The sequence below is a fragment of the Strongylocentrotus purpuratus genome, unplaced genomic scaffold (assembly GCF_000002235.5).
Source record: "Strongylocentrotus purpuratus isolate Spur 01 unplaced genomic scaffold, Spur_5.0 spur5_scaffold_4, whole genome shotgun sequence".
Taxonomy (NCBI): Eukaryota; Metazoa; Echinodermata; class Echinoidea; order Camarodonta; family Strongylocentrotidae; genus Strongylocentrotus; species Strongylocentrotus purpuratus.
This window is the reverse complement of record NW_022145610.1, coordinates 24,158,303-24,177,652: the sequence shown is the minus strand read 5'-3', so window position 1 is coordinate 24,177,652 and position 19,350 is coordinate 24,158,303. Positions and strand designations below refer to the sequence as shown.

The following is a 19,350-nucleotide window of genomic DNA, read 5'->3' as shown; positions in this document are numbered from 1 at the left end:
CAGATTCTAAAACTTCTCCCAGGTTTTGTCATACCTAGGTGTCATACAGTCGAACCTTTATAGAAGGGCCATTTGAGGGAATCAAGAATAGTCAACCAAACACATAGGAGGTCATCACTGGAGCTATTTAACGGAATACCACTTGAAGAAAGATAAGTAATCTTTACTGATAAGTGATTATCAGAGCAGGTAAAGTGTATGACTGGAAAAGGCCAGTCAAGAAACCACAAAAAATGCTCTTAACAGTCTTTTAAAACAGTGATTATCAGAGCAGGTTAAATGTATGACTGGAAAAGGCCAGTCAAGAAACCACAAAAAATGGTCTTAACAGTCTTTTAAAACAAGTGGCTGCCACAGGAGCTTTTTTAAAAAGAGAGACAACTCAAAATATACAAGGAAGTAGTCTTTGAGAAGCTTGAGAGTAGCTTGGCAGAGGCCACCCAAGGCAGGCTGAAGAGACAATCCTGTACTTCTAGTTCTTGGGGGGTGTTTCACAAAGATCCGAAGTCGAACTGAATTCTAAGTTAGACTTAAACATTATGGAGAGCCATTTGTAGCCCTTAAAGAAAATATTTCCAAAATCAAAAATTGTAAGTATTTTAGACTTTTTATAAATTCCACATCAAGAACATGAAATCCCCTTGATAATAGAAAATATGAATGATTTGAATCAACATTTTATGCCTTTTAAAATAAATTTTACAAAATATTTTCAAAGGTGCTAAAGGTTTTCCATAATTGTTAAGTCCAACTTAGAGATAAGTTCAATTTAGGATCTTTGTGAAACACCCCCTTGGATTAGTTGTCTAAAGTTTAGCAGCAGGAGGGGCATTGACGAGGATATGACTCATTTCTAGAAGACTGTCTCTGAGACCGTCCGCAAACCTGTCAGAGTCCGTCTCAGGACTGGTGTTGAAAGCCGTCACGGAGAAGTTGAAGTGATCGCTCTGAGGGTTGTAGCAGATCCCGTATCCATCAGGAACGACCGGCCCGAACAGCATTGTGAGGTCATGCTTGGCAGGAACCTGGTACGGGAAAGACAGACGAACAAGGAGATGAATATACCGATTATAAGAATACAAATGAAATCAACATAGAGTATATCAAAGATAATTTTGAATACTGGTTATGCAACATTTTTGAAAAAGAAATGGGTGATGAATTATTCTGGCTTTTGATTAATTCATAGCCAGAGAATAGCATACTATGAGGTTTTTTATCAGTAAAATTATGACAGAATGAGTTAATCTTGATGAAAATCACAATCGATGAGAAGCACAGGACACAGATATTGAGACATGGGACTGTAATGTGGCATAAGAATTTGTTCCAAAGGTGAAAACTATTTGTAGTCATATATGAGACATGAGAGCACTTCAAAATTAATCATTTATAAGAAATAACACTACTGTGATATTATTCTTACGTGTGAAAAGAAAGAACGTTAAAGCTCACATTGGCACTATTTTCTATAAACCAATGGTGATCATCTATACTCCTAGCATTACCTGACTGGTAGATAACCTAAAGTGAGTACATGATGTGAAGGCAGTGTCCATGAAGAGATCCGGAACATTGGCACCATTCTCTATGGCTATTAGCTTCAGACCTAGGAGATGCCTGTCTATACCATCACCGTTTATAACCTGTTGTACAAAGCAAGAAAAAATAGTAAGCAAAGAGAAAATATAGCTCACAAAATTACTTCTTTTACCAACAAAAATTGAAGACAACATTTTCAACATGAAACAAGTCTATCAAAGCAAGGTTCCTAGGAAATGTAATGACAGATAGCCACTTAAATCAGAAAATATATAGAAAAAGTAAATTATTTGAAAACAAAGGTAGATATTAAAGACCCCAGCCAATGAAAAAACAACTTTATATTGATGGATAGCTGACTGAATGTAGATAAAAATATAAAGTAATACAAATATTTTCTCTTTCAGTACCATTGCACAAAGCAAATCGAAACCCGATTTTCCACACCCCTCCGAATTACAGGTCAACATGGGTTAGATTTGCTGCATTCACGATGACAACGTAACATGTGGACCCAACCGGTTAACCTATATAGCTGAGGTGATGAGCCGTGCTTCGTTAATGCAAAGTCCTTGTGAATATGCGTACTCCACATAAGATGTCATCAAGTCGATAGCTAGTTTTGAGGTCGACAACTTCTTATTTTCAAAGCTTACATTTCAAGTTTTCAGAGAGCTGTTACTCCTATGACAGACACTGAGCTAGCACATAATTGATATCATTGTAATATATGGTTTGTTTTGTTGAAGAAACTAATTTTCATTATGTTTTTTAATTTGCAGATACCATTACGTAATTCAGTGGTCGACGTGTACGTATGTGCTAATTAATGTAAAAAACAGCAAAGCACTATGGGTTTTTCAGAGGTGACATCTTGCAATGTTCGCTTGCTAATTGCTCTCCATTGATATATAATTCATCCGTTTCAGTTTTCACATCCGACAGGGTCTTCAAGGTAACTTTGGTAATTGACAAGGATACTTACATCATTTGTGTATTGCTTGTGAGCTGAGATGGCTTTCCTTAGAAGCAACACCTTTTCACTAGGCTGTGGAAATATCAAACAGATATTTATAGAGTGATAGATAGTGAATCATATGAAAATTGAGTGACACTTAAATGTACAAGAATATCAAGAAAGTAAATGTATGAATTACTTATTGTCACCAACATGTATAGACTGCTTTATACTTATTACTAACCATCAATATCAATGATACTTAAAATGAAACTTATCAGAGAATTTAAATAAACAAACCGTCAGTTTAACAACAGACATATCATCTCTCATGCAAAATGCAGTTTAGCAAAGAGGATCGAATAAGAAATTTAGAAATTGCCCTGCTTATCAAAATTTAATAATAATAATAATAAAAGGCATTTCTATAGCGCCCTCTATCTAGAAATTCTATTCGGAGGCGCACTTATTATTAACCGGCTTCAGCCTAGCTGCCATTACAGCACTCTAGCATTTCAGGGAATTAATTCCTGCCAGGTACACATTTAAATCACCTGGGTCGAGTGTGGCAAATGTAGATCAATGTCTTGCCAAAGGACATTAGTCACTACGAATATGATGGACAAAGAAAGCGGACAAAATATACAGTTCATCAGGTAGATAAAGGAACATCCCTTCACTGCTATTATGTAAAAAGGTGAATATGCATGTGACACCTGTTCTACACATTTTTACATAATAGCAGTGAAGGGATGTTCCTTTGTCTACCTGAGGAACTGTATATTTTGTCCGCTTTCTTTGTCAGTTGTGTTCATAGTGAGTGCTGCGGGGGGACTCAAACCGCGGACCTTGTGATCGACAGTCCGGCGACGTATCTACTTGGCCACGACACCTCTACAATTTGAAAAGAGTATTTGTCAGGTCAAGGCCATATCTTCAAATTACCGATTTAGTTGGGTCGCACATTCCCTGAGCGAATTCATCTGATTCAATGGTCGCTGATCGGATTGTGTCAGTTCTACCTAGCTTGTATTTCCGTAACGATCCACTCTCGTAGGTCGCTGTAGAGTAGCCGTACAACCTGTGGAAACAATGCAAACATTTGTCTTACCTGGAACTGGTCTTACTGTAAACGCTGTTATTTTCGCGCTGAGCGACACCAAAACATCTTCGCGGATTCTTAAATTTGCATTGCACGCAATCCAGCCAGTTAAAAACATGCATAAGAAGTCATGCTTATATTTTCGCGAATCCTAAAATTTGCGCTTGCCGATCTTAGCCCAAATTTCTACTTCTATAGTATTCAACTTTACAGTCCCTGGTCTCTTATGTACATAATTGCGACTGATATCAATTGCAAATAAGCTGTGATTAATATCAACTCTTTACAAGACGTAGCCCTGTTCTGAATTGTTCTTAATCGTTTTTCTGAGTATTGGTGTATAGTTTGCCAATAATACTAAGACTAACCAAAAAACAAAAAAAATCTCAAGCAGCTTCAACACATACATGAACAAGATATGAGAACATAGATCTATTAAGGAAACTGTCAACACTTTAAACATACAACAAAGCTGCACAGCCTTTGGTGCGCAGAGGCATAAAAAAGGTACAAGATAACTGATAATTTTTTAAATTTTAAATATAAGCAATATAAGTGATCCATTAAGCTAAATGTCTATGTATAGAGGTATTGTTCCCCAAAACTTTATAGTTTGTTACGAGACATCTTAAAATCAAACATTATCCTGTCAGTTTTATGTCCTTACATCACTGAATTTGTCTTCAAATAATCTCGCTGCCCACACCCTTAAATTTTTCAACTACTTAAATCATAAGTTATTAGGAATCTAAAAACCCTTGATAAATCTTCATAATGACCTCAAAATTCAAAACACACTATATTGAGGGGTCAGTGACACAAAGACGTAACTCCATTTTGGCCATTTTGAGAAAAAGTGGTTTATGTGTGTCACTGAGCACTTGGGCCTTTAGGAGTTAAGTCTATGTGTTTCCTGGAAAGCCCACATTTTTCGGAATGTTTTGATCAAATACTAATTTTGGCAAAATATGGAGTTACGTCTTTGTGTCACTGAACCCTCGATACGACCTCAAAATTCAAAACACACTATTTAAACAAAAGCTACTTGGAGAAACTTGTAGATGATCTTACTTGTAGAATGTATACTGTATTGCATTCTGGATGAAGGAGTCTGGACTGAGACGTTGAGACTTGGGGAGGTTTTTACCAAAATCCTTGAACTGGAAGAGGGTAACTTGTAGATCGTTATGAGCCCTGCAAACAATATATGGATAAGGAAAGTAAAATAGAAGATTGATCATTTGTATCCTCCTCAAGATATTGAACAGTTTCTCCCTGCACTTTGGGTCATAATTTCCTTTAGCAAGACATTGATTTACATTTGCCACACTCAACCCAGGTGATGTAAATGGGTACCTGGCAGGAATCAATTCCTTAAAATGCTAGAGCGCCGTAATGGCAGCCATGCTAAAGCCGGGGTAATAATCAGGAGCGCCAGGAGTGTCAAGTGTGACAGACTGTGACATGAGCGCTATACAAGAACCCAATATTATTATTATTATTATAATGAATTATTTTTTACTTTAAAACTTCAGGAGAAGATCCTATTCAACTTTTGGAAACTTAGTTAAAGAAAATATAACAATATGGGTTATTGGGAGCAAGTGTATGTGTATGCGGACAATGGTAAGAATATCATTTAAAAATACTTCTCTACTTTGGTTTATATTGATATTTACTCTGAGATACATTTGCTTGAGGATTCTGGTTAATTAACTTAATCAATTTACAAATATTCTATGACAACAATTCTATTATAAACATCTTCATTTCAGGTTCTTTAGGAAATTAATCTTCGACTAAGAATTAACAATACATCTGGCCCCCAAACAAAACAATCTCTAACAAAAAAAGGAGGGGGGGGCGGATGATTTATCCCAATCATTCATACCCTCAAGAAACTTGTTCAATGTACTTACACATCAACATTATGCTTGGCTTCTTCGATGGCTTCTACTATATCAGGGCTGATGTTGAAGTCGAGACGCTCTGGTTTAGGTGGATTGGGTGTATCTGAACCGGCTTCTGTCACTAGATTATTCCTAGGGGTACAGACAACATTGGATTGATAAACTAACAGTGAACAGATAAAATACCTTTTTATTATTTTATTATTTAAGCAGGGTCGCTTCTCCAGCTAACAAACTGCTATCCTTGATTGGCCCTGCACAATAAAAAACAATGTATATAAAACATTTAAATTACAATCAGCGTTGCTGCAAACTAGAAAACTACGCCAAATTAGCCTTTCATATAATGTTAATGGTCAGCATTTTGGTGGCAGGGTTTCATAAATCTGGATCTCTCTCAAAATTGCAGATCTGAAAGGTGACAAAAGGCCTATGGGATATACTTTATTTAAGATAGGTACTCCCTTCCAGTAAAATACCTTCCACCCAAACATGGTTCTTTCAAATCAGATTAATTTTTTCAGAATGGAAACACATATATTTTCTGTAACTGATTTTTAAACCTGTACAATCAAGATTCAATCCTGTAACTAATTTTCAAAACTGTAAAATCAAAATTCAAACCTGTCGCTATTACATGTTTTAAGCCCTTTTGGCGCACCGTACTTGACTTACATGTTATTGAGACTGTGGTCAACCATAGCTACTATAGGTGGGCCTTCTGCAGTACAGTGCTCATAGGTTAGGCCCATATAACCTGAAGTACCAACCCAGAACTGTATATCAAAAAGAAGAAAACAAAATTACCAAGCAAATCACGTTAAAAACTTTAGTCATGCTTTGCATCTGATTTATAACATTCAATTTATCACATAATTGTTAAATTTAAATGATTTTACTTCAAATCATTATAGAGGATATCTCCAGAAGGGCACTTACCATTTCAGAACAGGATTTATTTTTTGACTAAAATGATCACATATTGTCCTTCAAATAGGCGATACAAGTTAACAATCTTTTATTTAGAAAAAGAAAGTACTACTAACATTGGGTCAAAAAAATAATTATAAACTGCGAAGTAATACCTTGAACAAGATTTCATTGCATTTCATCATTCAATTTGTTGAATCAAATAAAAAGATATTAATTCACGCCCGTTGATGATATCAAAAGCTTGAATCCTCGATTTGCACCAGATTTTGAATGAATCTTTTTGTCAATTTCAAGGAGTTTTCAAAGAATATGTGAAATTGGTAATACCAGAGATCGACCCTAGCTAGACCAGCAACATACCACACAAAATACACTGAAACCTGTATATAAAGACCACTCAAGGGAGATAATAAAAGTGATTTTTATGGGCAGGAGGTCGTCTTGCGACTAATGACAAACACTGTTCAAGGGAAACAGAAAATGTGGTCTTTATGGACAGGTGGTCTTTCTATACAGGTGGGCTATACACTGCCCCCAAAACCTAGAAATCGTTCAGTTTGGAATTTGTTTATAGATGGTTAGGCAGTGTGACTGAGGTGTGGGTTTTAACTCACTTGCAATGTTTTATCAAACCATCTGTTGCCGCTGCTGATCATACTGCCGCCCCCATAGAGCGACTGGCGCCCTCGCATGGCTATATCACTTCCATCTGCACCCAGCCTCTCATCCTGGTCCAGGGCGACAAGAAAGAGACTACGCTTGATCTTCTCAAAGGAGTCCTTGTTCTCATAATCTGGAGGAAAGTTTTGATATTAATAATAATAATGTTCAATTCTTATATAGCGCATATTACATAATTGTTTCTATGCGGTTTGATACAAATTAATCAAATTGGCAACTGCCCTCAAGGTCTGTTTCTCCTCTACTTTACTCTAGAGCTCACCTTTCTTCATTTTCTTGTAGATCTTTCCCCATGTATTCCTGTGCTCGGCGGTGAGTATACCGACCGGCACCGCAGGCATCGGGGTTGCCATGACGATGTATTTCAGCTGTGCATAGAGGTCATCCAGGCTGTAAGGTTTTCCGTCGGGCCGCAGCACATCCACGCTGTAGAACTGCACAAATGTAGACAAAGGAGTTACTTACAAACATGCTGAGTATTATGTTAGGAACCTTCATGGGACAGACCTCTTTCAATATTCATGTACATATTCTGTAACTATTATCAATATTCCGATTTACAGCAAGATTTTTTTCTATAATCTTTTTATTCATGTACATATTCTGTGACTAATATTAATACTGGGATTTACAGCAAGATTCTTTTCTAGCTGCTGGTCCTTGGATTGGCTGAACAACACACACGCTCTGGCAACAGTAACTCTTCTGTCACTATCCTGCATTAAACAAATTCTTAATAATAATGATAATAATAGGCATTTCTATAGCGCCGTCTATCTAGAAATTCTATACCTCGGCTTTGGCCAAGCTGCCATCACAGCGCTCCAGCATTTCAAAGAATTAATTATTACCAGGTACCTGTTTACCTCACCTGGGTCGAGTGTGGCAAATGAAGAATATGGTGCGCTTAGAGACACCAGTATTAAGCGCCTTATAAATATTGTGTATTATTATTATTATTATTATTAATGCCTTGCCAAAGGACATTAGTGCCATGTCAGGGATCGAACTACAACCTTTGAATTTCAAGTCAAGTGCTTAAACCACTCGACTACGACACTTCTTAACTTGAACCCTACATCATCACTAAACCTAAACCTAAACATAACCACAAACCCAAGTACAACCCTCACCCTAACCCTAGCCCTTTGTCTTGGATGAAATAAAACTTAGAGAAAATGTCACTGGAGCATTTATGGAAGCGTCTTTGTATTGTATCATATTGCTGTCTATGCATGAAATAGGACCTTGAACATTGAAGTGACAGTAGGCCTGTTTTCATCAGCTCGAGATTGCCAAATAACCCACTATTTTAACTATCCCGATCACAAATTATCCAGCTAATTTGCGTCTTCATCAGCCCGCAGTTGCAATTAGTGGGATATTTGGTAGAAATAATCATCCCAAGATATCTTGGGCTAGTTGAAAAATATCCCGCTATTTGTCCGGTGCGTCTTCACCAGCCCGAAGACTCCACTATGCGCGAACGCTGAGCAAACTAGCTGGAGTTTCGAGTTTCGAGGTCGAATCTCTAGCTGATGAAGACGTGATTTGTAACTTCAGGCTTATTTCTAAAATCACAAATAGCGAGCTATTTGGCAATCTCGAGCTGATGATGACTTACCAAATGACAGCTTAACATTATTACCTGGTTGTTGAAGGCGACGGTGATGTGCTTTGGAGCATTAGGCATGTTGGGTGGGAAGATTTTGACCTCGTCCTTCTTGGGACCTGGTATCCTGCAAGACGCTAGAACCTTGTAGTACTGATCCATGCATAAAGGTTGGCCAGCCATCTTATCGACTGGAACAGATTGACTGAGGAGAGAATGAAAGATAGAGAGGAATTGAGTGAGTGAAAGGGAAAGAGAGAGAGGGGGTGGCGTAAGGATCAGGATTTTGTCTTTCTTTGGAACTGGTTTCCTGCAAGATGCTAGAACCTTGTACAATGAAGTACTGATCCATGCATAATGTTTGACAAACCATCTTATCGACTGGAACAGATTGACTGAGGAGAGAATGAAAGACGGAGGGAAATTGAGTGAGTGAAAGGGAAAGAGAGAGAGAGAGAGAGAGAGAGAGAGAGAGAGGGAAAGAGACAGAGAGAGGGGGGGGGGAGGGTGGGGGAAGGATCAGAATTATGTCCTTCTTGGGACCTGGTATCCTGCAAGACTCTAGAACCTTGCCAGACTGATCCATGCATAAAGGTTGACAAGCTATGTTATCGACAGGGACAGAGAGAACGAAAGATGGAGATGAATTGAGTGAGTGAGAGGGAAAGAGAGAGAGAGAGAGAGAGAGGGGGGGGGAGGAGAGGATCAGGATTTTGTCTTTCTTAGGACCTGGTACTCTGCAGGAGAATGAGCATTCTTCTAGTACTTTGAAGAAAAATGTATGATAGATGAAAAATTCACAGAATGCTAGCAATGAAAATGCAACTCTTATCTTACGTGTCAATTAAGTACTTGAAATCCATGACACTCCTGATGAGCTTGGCTGCTTGTTGGAGCTGACCCTCACGACCTTTGAACTCTGACATCTCGTCCGTGGGAAAGACGACCCCCGGTGAGCTATGGACAATGACCGGCGATCTGAAGTCCAGATAGGCTACATTCAACCACCAGTCTGATAACTAGATCATCATTGGAGATTGGAGATTGGAGACGGGACAACAAAGATTGACAAGCTTTAGATGTTATTTTAAATCTTACAGGCACTGCACACCTTTCTTTCCAACAACCATTTCATTCTGGTAGACATTGTAGTAAGATTACAATGGAACAATTCATCAAATATAAATATTTTGTGATCATAGTCACAAACTTGTCAAATAAATAGAGCATTGAGAGTCTTCTGGTCATACTTACATAAATACAATTGTTTTTATTTAATGCAAATTCCAATAAAATATGGGTGAACAATCAGCCACAATTTTGCTGAAAAATACTACATATGACTCCTTCCGAGGCCAATCAGGCTGAGGCCATTATCAAAGGATGACCTTTGGACTTCCAGTCAGGAAAAACTGATTGGCTGCAATTCATAAGGCCTGTTTTCATTAGCTTGAGATAGCCAAATAGCCCACTATTTCTGATTTGGGAAATGATCCCGAAAGTTACAAATCGCGTCTTCATCAGCTCAAGACTTTACCTCGAAACTTGAAACTTGAGATCAGGAAATTGGCTCGAGATATTTTGCTCAGCATTCACGCATATTGACAGTCTTCGGGCTGGTGAAGACGCACTGGACAAATAGCGGGATATTTTGCCAAATAGTGGGATATTTTGCCACATAGTGGGATAGTTTGCCAGATAGCGGGATATATTGCAAACTAGCCCAAGATATCTTTGGATGATTATCTCGACCAAATATCCTGCTAATTGCAACTTCGGGCTGATGAAGATCGGGATCGGGATAGGGATAGTTCAAATTGCAGGATATTTGGCAATCTGGAGCTGATGACGACAGGCCTAATAGTGACCTCAGACCAGTCATCTGAGTACCTACTATATCACCTAACGCTTTGTACAAGCCTGAAAGGCTAAATGTCCTGGTGATGTTACTCTTCATAAGACAATGCAGGAATTCATTCAAGAAGAATTTATATCTAACCTGTATGTACTTTCTTTTGAAATTTAATAATATACGGTCATAAGGTGTGCAGCTGCTTTAGAATTTGATAATCTAAGATAGTCCAAAGACTTCAGACAGAACTGCAATCACACACATGTTTTAGGGCAAATGATATTCTAGCATTCAAAATAATCTTGAAATTTGAATGATAATTCAATCATAGATTGTGCTTGAGCCCCGTGCTTGACAGTTTTTATAATCAATCTGTTTACGTTCAAAGTTTTAACCAAACATATCCTATTCAACCTATGAGTGATCAATAAATTAAACTGATTATAATCATCATGTAGTGTAATAGCACCTACCAAACCAAAAGATTAAGGGGGAACAAATTCATCCACTCTTGTTGTTGGCTTTAATTCAATTAATTTCATTAATTTTATCATCCAACAATGTGAAAACACTCACAAATAACAATCATAAATACATGTACCCCGGTACACAAATTGGCAGAATAATAGATGAAAGTATACCTCACAAAAAAGGCACGAGGCTTGTAAAACAGAAGGCACCTGAACAAATCATATGAAAATGACCCCAACAAGGTAATACAATAAAATATAAACATTAAATACCCTATACACAGTTCTCTCCCCCCCCCCCCCAAGCCAAATGACTTGGGATAACTTGAAATTAGATGATAAGATTAGATGACAATAAGAACTTGACTTACCCAATTGTCCATTTTCTTAGCTCTGTTAATCAGACCCATCTGAAGATCTTGTCCTACACCGCCTGGTTTCCCAAAGTCATCTACAATCTACAGACAAATGATCACAATTCAAGAATGAAAGCAATTATTGATGACGATTATAATGATATTTAAAACTAAAATAATAATACTACTATAACAACAATAATAATAATGATGAAGATGATGATGCTGATGCCTAAAACAAAAAAAAAGTTGAATTGTACTTTGTGACTGACCCAAATTTTTTGAAATCTATGGTCGGCTTTTTCCAAAAGTTTTTTTGTGTTTTACCGTTTTTTTGAAAAAATGCTTTAAAGCATTCAAAACTGAGAAATATCGTCCTAAAGAGGGAGAAAAAAAGTAAAACAAAAAAAGGATTTCTGACCGACCGACCCATGTTTTGGCACTTAAAGGACAATACAATTTTTAAAGGCCTAATGGTAACACTACTACTACTACTACTACCACTACCACTACTACTACTACTACCACTACTACTACTACTACTACTACTAACAAATAGCACTCGTGTCTATGATGCTGTGATGCTCCTGGTACTTGAATATCTTCAGAATGACTTCAGTTATAGTCAAGCAGCTAAATATGCAGTACCCTGGTATATCAGGTACCAATTTACACCAGGGTAAAGACAAAATGTAGATTTGTACTCATATGTGTAAAAGCTATTTAATATTAATACAACAACAATGATGTACATGTGTGCACCCTACTGAGTACCAAATTAACACCTAGGTAAAGAGAAGCAATGTAACTAAAGTACAGTTAACAACTGAATATTTCATACCCCTTGTAAATTTAATGTTTTTTGTGTTTTTCGTAACTCAAGATTGAAAAGTGGATGAGTTGAATTAGGGCCTTTGTTGAATACTTTTAGATGTAAGCTATAATTTGTAACATTCTCAAGAGAGATCTATCTGGACAAATCAATTTTTCACATACTTAACAAATTACAAATAATTGATAAATAATTATGAATATTTTAGTTGTTAATTGTCAGTGGCTCAAACTCAAAGCATCTAATAATAATTCCGCTTTCATATATCACTAATAGATCTATGATGTCTCCAAGTGCTTTACAGATATACTGTTACCCCGGTCATTAGATTCACTACTTGCCCACACACACTGTGTGCACAATCTCCACTCCCTGGGGAGAATTCCAGCATGTCGTTAATTGGCGCTCAAAAACTGTTTGACCAACAATGACGGTCGCATCCTACTGGGTACTCATTTAACACCTGGGTGGAGAGTAGCAAGTGCAGGTTAGTATCTTGCCAAAGGATATTAGTGCCGTGTCGGGATTCGAACCCTCAACCTTCGCATCACCATGTACACTGTACATCCCCGGTAAAGTGACAAAACCACTCAACTAGAACATAATTATGGAGATGCCACAAGGTTTACAATGAGTAAGTAATAACCCATTTATTATAAGACAGGGAAAAATAGAGGGGGGCTTGGGGTGAAAATGCCCCCAAAATGCCCAGAAGAGCCCTTGAAAGTCATAAAGAGCACCAAAAATTTGCATAGAGTTCAATGCAAAACAAGTTAAAGAATAAAGAGTGTTATTTTCATGCAAGCTTGAAAAGTAGCCTCCCAATTTTTTGAATATCTTTGCCCCTGCTATCAAACCACCATACCTTCTTTGTGACTTCATAGTCTTCAGGACTGATGATGGGTTTGACCGCCATCAGGTACTTATACAACGTCTGCTGCAGCGGAGGTACAGGTAGCCTAGCGAGGGAGTCTTGGTGAGCAAACATCCGACCTGCATGGACGTCGCTGGGCCCCAATCGGGCGGGCAGTTGTGCACCATCTTTACCGGTTATGCCCATAACTCGACGTATCTATTAGGCGGAAGATAAACAGGGGTGATAGTGAGCACTAAAAAAAAATAGGTTTTTTGTTTTCCCCTCAAACACGCCCCCTTGAGTAAAAAAGAAAGAAGAGGATTCGCGGGGGAAAAATGGCATCTAGCAACATTTCCCCCTTTCGAGTAAGAAAATTGGGGAAAAATTGGGAAAATTGGGGGGAAAAATTGGGAAAATTGGGGGGAAAAAATTGGGAAAATTGGGGGGAAAAATAGAGAAAATCACCTAATAGGTTCACATCGGGAAGAAAATAAATAAATCGAGAAACTGATTTAAATCTGGTTTTTATCAGGCCTGGATAAAGAAAAAGATGGTATACATGAATTTGATTTTTTTTTTTTTACATGTACAAAATAAATTTGTATTTATCAACAAACTTGCAGATCGATTCACAATATCTCCAATGATCTAATGATTCCATTGCATGTTATTTTCACAATAAAGAGAGCTAACAAATATACGAGTACATGTAACCATGTCATGAAATCTAAATGTTGTGACAGGTACCGGTAAACAATAACAACAACAACAGTAATAATACTACTAATAATGATAATCATAACACTGACATAATAACAATAACAATTGTCATTTATACTGCACTTTTCAAAATATATACATGTACATTGTACCATAGCGCTGATAAAATATGTAACTGAAACAGTAAATGGAGTTTATCTCTTCAGAAAAAAAGGTACCGGTAGGTCTTTATTTGTCTTGGATGTGGATTGATTTACAGTGTACTTCTTAAATAGTTTCAAATTGAGCAAGAGACATTGCTTTAAGTTTCAGAAACAGTTGACTTGATTAATTGTTATACCGGTAATATAAATGATAACAAATATGCCATACACTTTATAACAAATATGTCCCTATGCACTGTAAAGGAGAAGAATGATATTGAGAAGAGTGAGATACGCTCATCATACAATCAGTTAACATTGGAATTTTTTCTAAAAACAAAACGTTTTTAAGACATGTTTAAAGCTGTCAACAGTATCACAATATAGCACATACAATTTATAATACCTCTGCTAAATTTTGAAGAAGAAATAATGATATAAAAAGTAATTGTACACTTCTCTAGTTTGAGTTTAGACCCATATATATTGCATATATTGCATATATATTGCATATATTGCATATATATTGCACACTGCCATTATGAGTCACAAGACTGCATCCAAGTGTACAAGTTCTATGAATAGTGCAATACCAGTACTTTGTACAAAAGATACTCTTGGTCTTTTGAAAATATTTGGTTAATTAGCAAACTTTAAAAAAAAACCTCACAGTCACATGCCCATACCATGGCATGCATACCTGTACATACCATGCATACCCTTACCTTTCACTGTTTAATAATCCTGTGCATGTATATCACTGCTCTGGTAAAAGATTTAAGTAGCAACTAATTTTTATTGCAGACAATTTAGTTGCATGTACAGGGTACAGGGTTGTATATCCGCCCACCAAATCTATATAAAAATTGACCACTATAACTGGTGTAATCATCACAGATCAAATAAAACCGGTACCACTTATCAGTTCCTAACTCCAAATGACTGAACTCAGCAGATACTGGTATTACTGTCTCTTATCCCTTGGCAAATACTTGTAATGTAGGACCGGTACCAGTATGCACTTTGACAGCTTTATAGGGAATGGGAACTTTGCCCTTGAACATGCATTGTTTACGTTTTTGGGTCTAAGCCTTGGCTCAGAGCCAATAAAAAGCTTGACCTACATTTGTTTACAATGGGGTCACATGACAATGGGCTTGGAGCTGGAGGTGAGTCAGGTGACTGCATACTGTACATGTCCCACATACGTAGGTCACCTGACATTCAGCTTGACCTTCTGTACAACGTTACATGGAAGTAAGAATTATCGTACTGAGCATAAATCTTGATTTTTTAAAGAGAAGGTTGAGTTCTGGGAAGAGGTGAAAAATCATTTGTGAGCGTAATCATTGTTATTATGCAAATGTGGAAGAACATCACATTAAAAATGTTCCCTGAAAAGCATGGCTCTTCAAATGCCTTGTTATTATAAATATGGCATGTAACAGCATAAAAAGCGGGACAGATTTTTACGCCACATGTTTGTGTAGTCCCATATACATCTTTTTGTGTACAGTGCTTGTAATTACTTTATCAAGACTGGGCCAAATTTCTTATTATTTTGATGATTCCAGAACCTTGCAGTACACAAGTTCTGATCGATATTCCACACTGGTACTTTCAGAATGCAATCGCATGACCAGAACTCAACTTGTAGACACTAAGTAGACATTAAGTGAAAACCACAATTATGGTCAATAATTTATCACAAGAAACCAACACAATTTACAATAGTCTTAGGTCAACTGCATACTGGACAATAAAAAACAAACACAAATAAAAGCACCTCTCATGATCTGGGATACATGAGCGCTTAGCCAGCAAATTTAGCGATGTTTTGATGACGTCACATCAGGCACTAATCCTGTGTAAGCTATAAGCATACACGTACAACGTCGTTTAACTAATGAACATCTTTTCTGTGCAATTATTCCTCAATTTAAGAGTTTGATTGATATTAAACATGTGTTTCAGGCTTCTTTAAAAGGGAAGTGATGCTGATTGCTGATTATTAAAATCCTTTGCTTAAAAACATTCAGGGCAAAGATAAATGATGAGTTAAAACTAAAAACCTGAAATATCAGCCCACTTTCACATTGAAAAGCCTGCCCAATAATAGAATTAGAGCAGAAGAAAATGAATTTATTAAAGAATTGTGCAAAACATACATGTACATGACATGTACATGTACATATATGCCAGATACATGTAGTTTAGATTCAGATTCATTGAGATTTATACATGAATAAATGGACACTCTTGAACCTAACAGATTGCATTGGATCAGTGAAAAGTAACAATTTGTATTGCACAGTTTGCACATTTAAATTAGAAATAGACATGACAAAAACATATTACAAAACTGGACTAAGTACTACATGTAAGAAGTACATTCAAACGAAGGGGATTTGGTATCTCTTTGATTTGATAGAAATAGATCAAACAAAACATGATCGATATTGATGGAATCATTTTAATACGTAAGCTTGGGTATTATAGGGCAAGGACCTACCCGGCACCAAGCTAGCTTAGAAAAATATAAAAAGGGATGGAAGATTATAAAGCAGATTGACATTCTCTCAATGTCTCAATACACCTTTTGTGTCTCTCAAAACACAAACTCCGTACCAAAAATTCTACAATCTCTTTCAGAGGTCCAAATCATCATACTACCGTTACTCATAAGTTCAAGATAAAGTTGAATTCTGGTCATGCGATCACATTGTGAAAGAAACAGTGTGGAATCTATCAGAAAAGGTTAATCATCTAGCATATACCGGTAAGTATTGGTGTGTCCTGCAAGGTTCTAGAATCATCAAAATGATAAGAAATTTGGTCTTGGTAAAGTTACAAGCACTGTAGTGTACACAGAAAGATGTATATGGGACTACACGAACATGTCGCATAAAAATCTGTCCCAATTTTATGCTGTTACATGCCATATTTAGAATATCAAGGCATTTGAAGAGCCGTGTTTTTCAGGGAACATTTTTAATCTGATGTTCTTCCCCAATTGCATAACAATGATAACGCTCACAAATCATTTTTCACCTCTTCCCAGAACTCAACCTTTCTCTTTAACCACAACACATTGTACGATGGAATAGTAGGTCAATGATTGTACCAAACACACGCGCACACACTTCCTCCATCCCCTCCCAACTCCTGAAAAAGAGGAAATTAAAAATATCAAATCACCAACAAACAGAGGGAGAAGCACTCAAAAAAGGTACATTTAGGGGACCCAACATCCTTGAAACTGATGAGTCAACATGCGATATGAATAACAAAAATGCTGACCCTGATGAGAGTTTGTGATGTTGATTCTGCCGCAAACACAAATACAGTGAAATAATGGCTGATCTTACATTGCCAATTTGATGCTGACTTTACGAGAATGGTGTTTAGTGTACTTCGGTGTGTGCACCTGCAGGGTGTTTGCTGAATTTAGCAACACTCCCCTCGTGCCTTTGAACACTGATCACTGTTGTCGTAAAGAAAGTATCAAATTGGAAATCTGAAAGACAGCCACTTTTGTGTAGGCCTACACCACATTTCTAATTGTTTCCAGCAGAATCAACATCTCAAACTCTCATCAGAGGTCAGTGTACGTGTTATTGTAATGTAAAACGAATACATAAAGCTGTGGTCTATGTTTAGCTCATTATCATCAGGAAGATACATCACATGTACTGTACATTATTTTAAGCACAGCTCATCTCTAACTATAACTTAGACCAAATTTTCTGTCTCTTTCGTTCGTTAGCCTCTGATTTGGGTAGGGTCGGCTCCTCTCTTGTTAGCCTTTGATTTGGGTAGGGTCAGCTCCTCCTCTGATCCGGGTAGGGTCGGCTACCCAAATCAGAGGCTAACGAACGAAAGAGACAGAAAATTCAGTCTAACTATAGAACTCTGCTGCCAAGTTTCCAAAAGTTCTATTTAAATGTCATGTTGACTCATTTAAAGGTGCTTTACAAGAGTAGAAAGAAGAGCTAGTATTGCAACACAGTCCGAAGTGCAGAAGTGAAGCAGGTAAGGTCTAGTTTGCAAGGTTTGTCCAGGAATGGGTAATAACGTAGGCCTACACATTGTTTTAATTTGCTTTGACTTTGACTGAGTTTGACTTTGAGGTTTACCGTTTAGGTTTAGAAATAGAATTACAATTCATCATAATCATCATCTATACAGGAGTGTAGGATATCCTGTATGTAGGTCTCCGGTCAGATCACTTGGTACATTAGTAAAGGTCTATATCAGTGCATGCGTGGATGTCAGACTATGCTACATGCATAACACAGTGTTTGTCTGACCAAAAAGAATCCAAGCTGTGTTCGAATGAGTTCATCACTCTGCCCAAAAGGCACTGGTTCTAGCCACACTGGCAAATGAACGCCAATAATATATTCATGATATTTAAGGCTTGGTCAAGTTGCTGATAGCAATATTAATCATATTGCATATTATCACCAAGCGCGCAAGCTCAAATATTTGGCTGTTTAAAGTTTGTTGCAGAGCGTCAGGAAGAATTCACGGACACGCCCGTTGACGTTGGCCCACGGGCCGGGCCGTCTGGAGCTGCCACTCTCACCGGCACAGTTGCCAGCGAACCCCAGCCCAGACAGCAAGAAATCTACCTTGAAGTTGAAATGCTTGTCCTTGACTTTGTTTTAGATAGGAAAATGTGCTTCTAGAAAAATTAAAATGCGATTGAAGCTTACCACATTTTTCGGGAATCTTGACAACATCTTGGTTATATTCAAAGCTTTTTCTAGACTTGTTTTAGAGCTGAAAGATCACTCCAAAATCCCCTCAGCTATCTCAAAGCTGGAATTGGAAACGAAGATTGCATTAAGGTCAACGAACTTTTTGAACAGCTAAATAATACAGATGCACATAAACCACAAAACTGAAAACGTTTCAGGGAGAACCTGATAATTGTTGCTCATGTTTTTAAAAAATACATTCAATTAATTTATCTCAATTATTTCATCAGGGCGGATCTACGGGGGGGGGGGGGGGTTAAACCTCCGCTCCCCACCTTGGGCGGACCAAAAACAAAAAAAGTAAAAATGTCAGGGGCAAAATGATTTTTTTTTTTCTTTTTACCCCCCCCCCCCCGAAATATTGGTCGGGACATTTTTCAAATCTCGGGGGGGGGGGGCAAAATGAAGTGCTCACTGCAACAATGGGCGTCAACCCTGGGGGGGGGGGGGCGGGGGGACACGTCCCCCACGAATTTTCAGGTGGTGAAATGTACCCCCCCCCCCCCCCACGATTTGGGGTTTAAAAAAATAACTTTCTTTCTTTCTCTCTTTTTCTCTGTGTTGATTTTTTTAAAATAATTTTGTTTATTTTTATTTGTTTACTTTTCAAAAGTTGCCAG

General features: G+C 37.5%; 1 protein-coding gene across 1 annotated transcript; it reads right to left on the bottom strand.

Annotated features, from left to right (window-relative positions):
- Window positions 1-698: 698 nt before the first annotated feature.
- Window positions 699-18,791, bottom strand: LOC593866 (carnitine O-acetyltransferase). The gene is made up of 14 exons (XM_030997868.1): window positions 18,686-18,791; window positions 13,114-13,320; window positions 11,432-11,518; window positions 9,576-9,757; window positions 8,775-8,943; window positions 7,389-7,560; window positions 7,060-7,238; window positions 6,188-6,288; window positions 5,522-5,644; window positions 4,674-4,796; window positions 3,446-3,581; window positions 2,528-2,590; window positions 1,509-1,646; window positions 699-1,025 (listed from the first exon to the last, which is right to left on the bottom strand). Exons 1-14 carry the CDS (start codon window positions 18,710-18,712, stop codon window positions 807-809), a joined length of 1,926 nt encoding a protein of 641 aa, XP_030853728.1. The 5' UTR covers window positions 18,713-18,791; the 3' UTR covers window positions 699-806.
- Between the last annotated feature and the right edge of the window lie 559 nt (window positions 18,792-19,350).

Coding starts and splice junctions, on each gene's coding strand:
- LOC593866 (XM_030997868.1), bottom strand. CDS start 18,712: ATGTTGTCAAGATTCCCGAAAAATGTG. Junction 6,289..7,059: donor GGTTTGATAAAACATTGCAA/GTGAGTTAAAAC, acceptor TTTGATATACAG/TTCTGGGTTGGTACTTCAGG. Junction 2,591..3,445: donor TGTGCGACCCAACTAAATCG/GTAATTTGAAGA, acceptor ATATTTCCACAG/CCTAGTGAAAAGGTGTTGCT.